Source organism: Myotis davidii, unplaced genomic scaffold (genome assembly GCF_000327345.1).
Source record: "Myotis davidii unplaced genomic scaffold, ASM32734v1 scaffold120, whole genome shotgun sequence".
In the NCBI taxonomy this organism is placed as follows: Eukaryota; Metazoa; Chordata; class Mammalia; order Chiroptera; family Vespertilionidae; genus Myotis; species Myotis davidii.
The window spans coordinates 2,025,716-2,037,310 of NW_006294778.1; the positions used below are offsets into that span (position 1 = coordinate 2,025,716).

Here is an 11,595-nt window from a genome sequence, read left to right on the forward strand (position 1 = left end):
TTGAGACTTAAAAGCACATAAATCACTGAGAAAATCCCCATTTCTGATTGACATGTATTTTGCAAAAAGAGAGATAGGAGAAAAAGTAAAAGAAACAAACCAAGATGTGATAAATCTGTGCATTATTTATGTGTTCTAAAATATGTGATCACTCTGACGGTCTAACTCAGTTGGTTCAGTGTCGTCCCATGCACAGAGAGGTTGACGGTTTGATTACTAGTCAGGGCACATGCCTGGGTTGCGGGCTGGTCCCCTACCAGAGACATGTGGAAGGCAGCCAATCAGTGTTCCACTCTCACATCAATGTTTCTCTCCCTCCCTCTCCTTTACTCTCTCTCTAAAAGTTAATAAATATATTTTAAAAAATAAAAATAAAGTATGTGATCTGTTAGGTTTTGATACAGATGGCTTACCCTCTGCAGTTTGGCCAGGTGGAGAAACTGAAGCACTTACACGTTTGGAAAGGCATTTGGAAAGAAAAGTATGATAATATAGATCATGCTCATATTTCCAAACTGGCATTTTAAAAATAATTTCACTCTTTTTTAAAAACAAAAAATAGACAGGTAAAAAAGGATTGAGAGGAATATTTAAAATAGCATAAACCGCCCAGCCCATGTGGCTCTGGTTGAGCATCAACTTATGAACCAGGAGTTCATGGTTCAGTTCCCGGTCAGGGCATATGCCCAGGGTTTCAGGCTTAGTCCCCAGTGTGAAGTGTGCAGGAGGCAGCCAGTCAATGATTCTCTCTCATCATTGATGTTTCTCTCTCTCTCTCCCTCTCCCTTCTTCTCTGAAATCAATAAAAATAATTTTTTAAAAAACAGCAACCATCTCTTAAACTCATCCAGTTTTCCTTAAAAAAAAAAAATAGCATGAACCTAATTGTTTGAAAATGAACTACTATCTCTTTATTTAAATACCTTTTTCCTCCTCTTCTGATTATTTCCTCTTTAGCTATTACCAACACTACCTCTTCTATTCTTTTTTCTGTATGTTGGTATCTGATGACCATAACTTTGAAGCTGGGGTAGAGTTCTCCTATTTCACCTTTACTTCAGTGTCAAAGAGACAGGTGAAAGGTGCTCTCAATGTTGTGTTGGGAATTTTGGAGGTAATTTATTTCACATGAGTATGTGCTACATGGGGATGGTTGAAAGAACAACAACAAAATGCTCACTTTTATCCTTTCTTGTTTTCTATTAAAACGTCATTTGTGGCTGGAATAATACGATTTTATTCTCTATAAGAACTATGTAACTGTTTTTAAAAATCTGCCGAAACCGGTTTGGCTCAGTGGATGGAGCGTTGGCCTGCGGACTGAAGGGTCCCGGGTTCGATTCCGGTCAAGGGCATGTGCCTGGGTTGCGGGCACATCTCCAGTGGGAGATGTGCAGGGGGCGGCTGGTCGATGTTTCTCTCTCATCGATGTTTCTGACTATCTCTCTCCCTTCCTCTCTGTAAAAAATCAATAAAATATATTTTTAAATAAATAAATAAAAAATAAAAATCTAAATCTTAAACACTCCTTTAAAATGGAAAAGTTAGGGTATTTCTCTGTGTGTTTTCAGGCATGGGTGGCTAACTTTGAAAGACCTCGAATGAATGCCAATTCCCTGCTTGCTAGCCCTACAGGACTCAGTCCTTACCTCCGATTTGGATGTTTATCATGTCGATTATTTTACTTCAAACTAACAGATCTCTACAAAAAGGTATTAATTAAAATTGGATTTTTAAATTTTATTTTCCAAGATACTTTTAAAAAAATTGCTTTTAATACTTCTTTGCTTTTTAATCTTAGGTAAAAAAGAACAGTTCCCCTCCCCTCTCCCTTTATGGGCAATTGTTATGGCGTGAATTTTTCTATACAGCAGCCACAAATAATCCACGCTTTGATAAAATGGAAGGAAACCCCATCTGTGTTCAGATTCCTTGGGATAAGAATCCTGAGGCTTTAGCAAAATGGGCAGAAGGCCGGACAGGTTTTCCATGGATTGATGCCATCATGACACAGCTTCGTCAGGAGGGTTGGATTCACCATTTGGCCAGACATGCAGTTGCTTGCTTTGTTACACGAGGTGACCTGTGGATTAGCTGGGAAGAAGGAATGAAGGTAAGTTCTAACTAATGTAGCATGTCTTATTTTGAAGGACTATATACTTGACTAAAACATTTCCTAGAAGTTGTCTATTTTGTTTGTTCAATTATAGTTTAGTTTTTCACTATCAAAGAATTTAATTCCTGCAATACAATCACACTTTTAGAGACCATTATAGTGTAATCAGACAGGAAATAAGGCAAAAACTGATTCAGTTAATTTCAAGTCACTTCCGTGGCTAAACCAGCCTAGCTATCAAGGGAAATATAAGATTTAACACTCTGGACTTAATTGCATTGACATACTTATAGGTAATCATTTCTGTCACGGAAAAGATTCACTCAAGAGTTTTTAGAAATAGTGAATTCATAGCATACATTTAAAAATATATATCCTTTCACTTCAACATCACAGCTTTTTGGTAGTGCTTTTATTATGTAAAGTGAAGCATACTTTATTTTATAGCATCATCTTATGGTTATACATAACAGGGCTTACGTATATTTTTTACCTTCCTACTTATAAATTTCCCCTCTCCAAGCCAGTCCTGATCCTGTTTTTTTTTTTGCGTCTGTTAAATTTTCTAGTACAGAGTTTACATGAGGAAGATGTGTAACACCTACTTCATTAATTTATTAAAAATCATTTATTTTCATTGTTTTCCTCTTGGATCAAGAAATTCCAAACTTATTTCAACAATAAAGATTTTAAAAATAAATAAGTAAGTAAGTAAATAACTGATATTCCAAACGTAAACTCTGCATTTTCAAAGGTCATTTAATTTGGACGCTCTCTTTAGGTAGGCTGGCTTACCAAGTTTCTACGTTTCTGTTGGTGATTTATTTGGTAGCATTTTTACTTTCTTGAAAGTGTTTCTTGCTTTTATGTTTCTTCCGTTTTTAATCTCATATTCCTTTTAAATCAATGACTTGAATAATTTTTTGCTCTACTCCCACACAACACTGCAAAGATTAGAAAGGTAAATTCTATTCAGAAATCCACTTATATTACTGATATATTTCTTGTCCTGAAATAATTCATAGAACAAAATATAGACAAGGAAGCTTGGAATGTTTAATTTTATAGTTCTATGCTAGATTTTCTTAGTCTTGACTTTTGATCTACAGAGACCTGGAAAATGCTTGCTTTGAGAATTATGTGTGTGCAAACTAATTGGTTACTATTACTTCTGAAGGTATTTGAAGAATTATTACTTGATGCAGATTGGAGCATAAATGCTGGAAGTTGGATGTGGCTGTCTTGTAGTTCCTTTTTTCAGCAGTTTTTTCACTGCTATTGCCCTGTTGGTTTTGGTAGACGAACAGATCCCAATGGAGACTATATCAGGTAAATCAAGGGTGATTGTTATTAGTTTGGAATAACTAATCCAGGAAGAGCTTTTAATGTTTAAGCAACACTTCAAGTGTACCCCTCATGATGGTCAGCAGAGATGAGGAGAAGGGTAAACAAATCATTTAAATGGTACTGATTTGATCTTGGTCATTCATAGCTAATAAATAATTTGTTATAATTTGCTTATAGTTCATTTTATTAATAATTTTTCTCCCAAAAGGCGATATTTGCCTGTCCTAAGAGGCTTCCCTGCAAAATATATCTATGATCCCTGGAATGCACCAGAAAGTATCCAAAAGGTAGCCAAATGTTTGATAGGAATTAATTATCCTAAACCAATGGTGAACCATGCTGAGGCAAGCCGTTTGAATATTGAGAGGATGAAACAGATCTACCAGCAGCTTTCACGATATAGAGGACTAGGTATGTCAGTAACTGCCTTTGATTTGCTTCTTTGGCAGCTACCCTTGATTTGATCTTGATCATAATTTAATAGGATATTATTTCCTTTTAGGTCTTCTTGCATCAGTGCCTTCTAATCCTAATGGGAATGGAGGCCTCATGGGGTATTCTCCTGGAGAAAATATTCCAGGTTGTAGCAGCAGTGGAAGTAAGTGAAAAGGAAATTTCTATAGTAACATTAAGAGATTAATAACCAAAATATTGTTTATTAAACATCACTATGTTTTTAAAAATCTCTCTTTAAAATGTTTATAATAATTCTTTGTACAGAATTATTATATGTACACACATATATTGTATGTACACACATACATACAACACACACCCCTAACTTCATTTTGTGACATTTTAGATAGAATCATTACATGTAGTAGAATTTAGGTCAAGGTAAAGATCTTGCTAATTGAATAAGGAGAGCAATTTTAAGGACAAAATAAAACTCAAATATATTTTCAGAATGCTTATTATTCTCTCTAGGTATATATCAGCTAAAAGGTAATAAATATAAAGTCAGTGGCCCTGTGAACATGGCCAAAAAATTTATCATAGACCTCTAGTCCTTTGCACATGAGTTTTTCCTTACAAAGTCTGATTTTAATGTTTTTTTGTATGATATATGTTTAGTTGCCACATATATTCTTCTTTTTAATATCCTCACCTGAGGACATGTTTTTTATTTTAGAGAAAGAGGAAAGGGGAGGAGGGGGAAGAAAGAGGGAGATAGAGAGAAACAGAAACATCAGTGCACACGAGAAATATTGATTGGCCGCCTCCTGTACACACTCTGACCGGGGATCAAACCCAAAATCTGGTATGTGCCCTGACCAGAAATTGAACCTGCAACCTTTTGGTGTATGGGATGACGCTCCAACCCACGGAGCCACCCAACCAGGGTGCCACATATATTCTTAATTCGGGTAATAATAATAATAATGTCAAGAAGTCAGTATATATTTGCAATTTGAATAATTATGTCAATTTTCAAAGGTTCTAACAAAAAATAGCATAAAGCTAATTAATTTATAGCCTTAATATATACTACTTAGAATTTAAGTAATTTTACTGTGCTTTAAATACTAACAGGTTATACTCAAGGGAGTGGTATTTTACATTATGCTCTTGGAGACAGTCAGCAAACTCATCTATTAAAGCAAGGTAAGAATAAAGTGTTTGAGCCCAGTCCAGTGGCTTAGTTGGTTGAGAGTCAACCAAAAAGGTTTCCGGTTTGATTCCTCATCAAGGCACATACATAGGTTGTGGGTTCAATCCCTTGTGGCACATATGGGAGGTATGGGAGACAGCTGAACAATGTTTCTCTCCCTCCCTTTCTCTCTAAAATCAATGGAGATTATCCTTGGATGAGGATTTAAAAAAAGAAAAAAGAATAAAGCATTTGAGCATATTGTTGTGTCTCTTTACCTTTCCTATTTTAAATGTATATTTTTTAAATGTGTAGGAAGAAGCTCCGTGGGCACTGGTCTCAGCAGTGGGAAACGTCCTAGTCAGGAGGAAGACACACAGAATATTGGTCGTAAAGTCCAGCGACAGAGCACTAATTAGGTAAATATTTTATAGCCTTATTTCTTGCTTTAGTTGACTGTGTAATCAATATAAATTAAGATAATTTCCAAAATGGAGCTAACCTCTATTTTCAGACCAGAAAGGCATAAATTTTTCAGTGATTGTTACAAAACCAATTAGTTCTTAGACAAGAGAAATGCGTCTGTACTGAACAAAGTGCTGTACTCAGTTTTCTGGTCATCTCAATCAATGATATTTAAGTGTGAAAAGCTTATAAATTTGTGCTTGTTTTTTTTTTTTCTCAGAAAGGCATCTTATTCATTTCCTTCCTATGTGACAAATCTAAAACAATTAAAGTAACTTTTTAATTTTAGTGGTATTAATATAATCCCTTTATGAATCTTTCCCCAAATCTTTGCCTCTTAAGTCTTTATAAATTTCTTTTACCTGTTGTGATACTTTAAAATCTAAATTCTTTCCAGTTTCGAAATAGTTTAAAGTTGTTTTTTAATGTTGGCCCTTTTTGGATGCCATGCCTATATTCAATTCACTTAGCTACGGGATACTATTTTATGATTTAAATTTATATGAAAAGTATTTTTCAAGTATTTTTATTGATTTCAGAGAGGAAGGGAGATGGAGAGAGAGATAGAAACATCAATGATGAGAGAGAATCATTGAGCGGCTGCCTCCTGCATGTCCCCACTAGGGATTGAGTCCGCAACCTGGGCATGTGCCCTGACCAGGAATCAAACCGTGACCTCCTGGTTCATAAGTCGTCACTCAACCACTGAGACACAGCGGCCAAGCTGAAAGTATTTATAGTGCATTTGACAGTTTTTGAAGACATTTGTTTTTTCAGTTATCTTAAACTATTTACATTTTTAAAATTATTGTTTTTTATTGCTACTTAATTAAACTATAAATTTCTTGAAAATAAAATCAGTAAGTACTCATCAAATTTTTGTCATTTAATTCCTTTCAATTAAGCTTTACCCAGTTTTTTCCCCCCCTTAAATCACAGAAAACGTTCAGGAGGAATGCTGTTCCAGCTGAAATTGATGGGGAGTTCAATACTTTTTTTCAGTTACAATGTTCTTCATTGATGGAAAGTAGTTATTCCTAATGATATTTCTGCGGTTTTTAACTTTTCAATGAATTTCACATAGGGCATATGGTAATTTGTATATAAAGAACTTGGTAAAAGAATTTGCTTAATGTAAATATAAATAGCACAATTAGTATAGACCCATCAATATATTTTTGATAATTTTTCATGTATGGTAAAAGTTAAAGTGGCAAACTGATATTCTGATAATAAAAAAAAAAATCAAAGTTTTGATTGTCAATGTGGGAAAATAGGAGGTTTTTAGACTTTCTTAAAAGACTTTGTTAAAATTTTTTTGACTTTGTTTGCTCTAACTTTGCACTCTTTGATAATAATGCTTTAGGAAATATGTGTAATCAAAATTGGTAGTTTATAGCCTCTGTTAACCTAGACAGTATATGTTTTAAAGCTTCATGTATGCCTGTTTGACCAAACTTGTGCAAGTATCATGTGTTAAGTTCTCTTTGTTTCCCTTCCTTTGTTCATTTACAGTTAAAGTGACCTTTGTTATTAAAGTATATGCATATATGGAATCTTGTGTATTTGGTGGTCGTTTTTCTTCTTTTTTTACTTTTTGTTTGTTTTGGGAAAGGGGGAGAACATTGGTTTGTGAGATGTGATTACACATTAAAGAGATTCTATAAACCACATGTCACCATTCTGAATAGCCACCATATACAGGGGTGGGCAAAAGTAGGTTTATAGTTGTGAATACATGAAACATGAGTTTATTCTTGTATTATGAATTATTGTTTTCTTTTCCATACAAACAACTGTAAACCTACTTTTATGAATTATTGTTTTCCATACAAACAACTGTAAACCTACTTTTGCCCACCCATGTATTTAGTAAAATAGGATTTTTCAAAATTATTCCAAATAAGAATATTGTCTTCCAAATACTTTAACATTTTAAAAAAAAAGTTATCTGCAAGAAAGATGTAAAACCAAAGAGATTTTTTTCAAGTAATGGGGATTGTAACTGCAAGTTAGTACAGGATAACATTAAGAATGTGGGCTCTGGAGTCAAATGCCACTCATTAGCTTTGAGATCTTGGGCAAATTATTAACTTTCTGTGCCTTCTTTTTTGTGTGTATCTATAAAATGGGAATGAGAATAGTATCTGCTTCATACTGAGTATGTATTGCTCCTCACAGTGCCTGGCATATAGTAGGATCTCTAGATACTTGTTAGCTCTAGGACTGCCATGCTGCGTAGCTCACTGGACTGTGCTGTGCAGTGCATGGTCTGTGTCACTGTATGCTGCAGCTCTGGTCAGCTGCCACTATTGTTATTATCCTTTTCCTGTCTCTAGTAGGCTAATTCTTGCCAAGTAGCTTTTTTTTTCTAAAATATATTTTATTGATTTTTTACAGAGAGGAAGGGAGAAGAATAGAAAGCTAGAAACATGGATGGGAGAGAAACATCGATCAGCTACCTCCTGCACACCCCCTAACTGGGGATGTGCCCACAACCAAGGTACACGCCCTTGACCGGAATCGAACCTGGGACCCTTGAGTCTGCAGGCTGATGCTCTATCCACTGAGCCAAACCGGTTAGGGCATTTCCTCTTAACTTTAGGTAATGATAGATGTTTAGTGTAATAATAATATTTAAAGTTTACTGAGGATAAATTTGAGTCAGAAGTCCAGAAACAATACATTTTAGATGATATTCATTTTAACAGTATCCTAGGTAATGAACTAATACTGATCAATAAATTCTGTTACTGAGAAAAGAAAAAAATGTACACTATCTTCTGTCACCATTAAGAAGGAGTAATATTTTAATTGATTCTCATAATACCTATACTTCACACCATCCTCTTTGGACCTGATTGCACTGTACAGAACTGAAAAAATTCATCGGCCTGGGATTTGCCATCACCATCCAGGGGACTAAAAGATTCAGTTTTAAGGTGAATAAGTATTTCAATAAAAGAACACTATTTCAACAAAGCCACTGATATGTAGGGGGATTTATTTTTCAGGGTTTGGTGGGGTTTTTTTTTTAAAGCTTTTTTAGTTTGGTCTAAATTGTGACTAACAAGAATGACTGAAAGGAAAAGAGAGGTATCAATAAATGTGCTCCAACTGTGTAGGTACACTATGTTTGAATTCAGTGTTCTCCCCTCACTAGAAGGATTAGTGTTCTAAAAACCCTACCCATGGTGGTTGAGGGATTCAAGACCTTTTACTCACTCAGAAAATATTCTTGAATTCTTACTACCAAAAAACTGTGCTGGCAACCTGGAAAAATTGAGGTGAGAGAACCAAGCTTTTGAATGAGGCAATGCAAGGTCCTTATATTTTTCACATTCACTTAAAACAAATTAATAAATTTGGGATATAAAAGGCTGAGAACAGTATCATTTTTTAATGCATCTCTTACTAGAAGCTTCAGGATTTTCTCACAATTTCAAACATGTTTGTGATTTTTTTATAGATAACTAGAGGCCTGGTGCACGAAAGTTCATGCACTCGGGGGAGGGACCCTCAGCCTGGCCTGCGCCCTCTCGCAATCTAGGACCCCCGGGGGGATTGGGCCTAAGCTGGCAGTCAGACATCCCTCTGGCAGCCTGTGAACTCTCAGGGGATGTCCCATTGACGGCTTAGTGCTAAGGAGGAGGCGGGAGAGGCTCCTGCCACTGCCATTGCGTTCACAGCCGTCAACCCAGCTTGTGGCTGAGTGGAGCTCCCCCTGTGGGAGTGCACTGACCACCAGGGGGCAGCTCCTACATTGAGCGTCTGCCCCCTGGTGGTCAGTGCGCTTCATAGTGACTGGTCGTTTCTGATCGTGCTGCCATTAGGGCAGTGATGGTGAATCTATGACACGTGTGTCAGAAGTGACACACGAACTCATTTTTTGGTTGATTTTTCTTTGTTAAATGGCATTTAAATATATAAAATAAATATCAAAAATATGAGTCTTTGTTTTACTATGGTTGCAAATATCAAAAAATTTCTATATATGACATGGCACCAGAGTTAAGTTAGGGTTTTTCAAAATGCTGACATGCCGAGCTCAAAAGGTTCGCCATCACTGCATTGGGGTCAATTTGCATATTACCCTTTTAGTATATAGTATATACATAATACTATGTGCTTTCTCACATTTCTCCATCCAGAGTTTGTTCTTTTCTGATTTTTATGGCCCTAGAAAGGCACAATTTAAATATTTAGGATGGAAAAGCTTTAGGTAACATTTAATACAATTGGCATAGTTGAGTTGGTCAGTTTCAAGTTTTGATTACAATTCACAGGTTATGCATATTTTCATTCCTCACATAGTTATGTGGAGCCCTGGTACAAGCTGCTAGTACTGTAGTGGATATCTCTGCTCCCTCCCTCCTGACCATACAGTTCTAAGGCCTGAGTTTACATTCCTTAACTTCTTTTTCTTCTCTCTATCCTACTCTGATTCCCTTTTCCTAAGTGCATGTGAAATACTTTGCTTAGTCTGGACACCAAGTTTTTGTATATGAGAAAAAAAAGTTCAATAAAACCACACATAATAAGGTTGTTTTCTGTGTTATTTTTTTAATAAGGGTAACTTAAAGGGAAAAGGGTTACAGGACAAGCACTCCCTTACCTTATAGTATACAAAAAAACAGTTCATTCAAGAATATCCTGGAGATCAAAGTCGATCTTCAGACAAAGAGTCAGGATTCTTGCTGCTACTCTCTGGCATTAAAGTCAAATATCAGTCCCTCCCAGCAAAGCCTGTTGAGCACAGATTGGGTACTAAGGCTAGCCTCAGAGATTTTGTTCAAATTTCCCGAGTCCCTACCATGTGCCAAGCATTATTCATAGGAAAGTAAATTCATCAGTACACACAGGGAGTTTACTCCACAGGGTGGGAGGGCAGTCTAGAAGAATTACAGTGCTGTATGTTAAGGCTGTATTAGAACTGTGCACAGTGTGCTATGGAAACACCAGGAAAATCTGACAGCTTTCCTGACTCCAACTCCCACACACCAGCATAGGACAACTAGGCAAGGTCAGGGCATCCTGTCCTTGGAAACATTAACTGTAGTTGCGATTAATTGTGTTGTCGGTTGTTAATGTCTTTGTCCTCCACTAGAATGTAAACTCCCAGAACAGAAAATGTGCTTTATTCCCCTTTGTCCTGTCCACTGATGTCTGTCTTCTCATTGCTGTTTCCCATGTTTGACACTTAATAGGCATACCATTAATATTTGTTGATTGAATGGATAAACGTGAGAGTAAATGAGACAGACATTTTTTAAGGAGAAATTAAATTGGCATCACAAGTAGTCATTGGAATGTAAACCACTTGGCAGTTAAGAGAAAAGGCAAGTATTTAGGTGAAAATGGCAGGAGGAAGGTTTTTAAAGATGAATCAGACACATCTGACTGCTGGGTGGAGGACTTGGAACAGTGGGTAGTAGAAAGGCTCCTTATGTTCCAAACAGATTTGGGGCTTTTGTACATTAGTTCTTTGTTCTTTTGGGAATTCTGAATGGCTCTAGCTTAAATATACAGTGGTTTCTGAGTTTTTTCTTACGGGTTAGTGACACTCCCCAAGGGACCAAATAACCGAAACTCCCAACTTTTATAAGTTGCTGGCAAAGAAAGGATGTGAAAGTGCCGGAGGCAATAATTTGCCTGCCACCGGCTCAGCTCCCTGAAAAGGTGTTTCCCACGCCAACCCGCCCCTACCGCTGAGCCCGCCCCTACCTCCCGGCCCCGCCCCTAGCCCCAACCCGCCTCGCGCCAACAATGGGCGTCTGGAGGGTCACGTGGCCTGCGTTGCACCCTGATTGGTTGCGCTGGGGGCGTGAATCTGCGGGTCATGGGTCTCCCATGTTCTGATTGGCTGCCGGTAAAGACAGGTGACCTAGTTGGCGCCGCTGAGGGAAATTCACAAGTCGCTCCAGGCCCCGGGCCTGGTTCCTAGTTCTCGGATAGACTACCGGCCACCGGAATCGTCGGCCTGGTGAGGGAGGGCGGACGGAGCCGGGGGCCCGTGACCCACTGCGCCTGGCAAGGAGCGGACGCCTACAGGTGAGTCGCGCCCTTTCTCCCTCCC

At 37.3% G+C, this 11,595-nt stretch overlaps 1 protein-coding gene across 2 annotated transcripts in view; it reads left to right on the forward strand.

The window, feature by feature from the left end:
* CRY1 (cryptochrome circadian clock 1) overlaps positions 1–7,075 on the forward strand; it is a 46,043-nt gene extending 38,968 nt beyond the window's left edge. Inside the window, exons 6-13 of one of the 2 annotated variants that reach the window (XM_006769330.2) lie at positions 1,572–1,712; positions 1,802–2,113; positions 3,294–3,445; positions 3,672–3,874; positions 3,966–4,061; positions 4,997–5,068; positions 5,370–5,473; positions 6,459–7,075. In XM_006769330.2, the coding sequence (XP_006769393.1) occupies positions 1,572–1,712; positions 1,802–2,113; positions 3,294–3,445; positions 3,672–3,874; positions 3,966–4,061; positions 4,997–5,068; positions 5,370–5,473 (1,080 nt within the window). In that variant the 3' untranslated portion in view covers positions 6,459–7,075. Of the gene's footprint in view, positions 1–1,571; positions 1,713–1,801; positions 2,114–3,293; positions 3,446–3,671; positions 3,875–3,965; positions 4,062–4,996; positions 5,069–5,369; positions 5,474–6,434 lie in introns of both variants that reach the window. The other variant, XM_006769333.2, reaches the window with a different exon arrangement.
* The last annotated feature ends 4,520 nt before the right edge of the window (positions 7,076–11,595 follow it).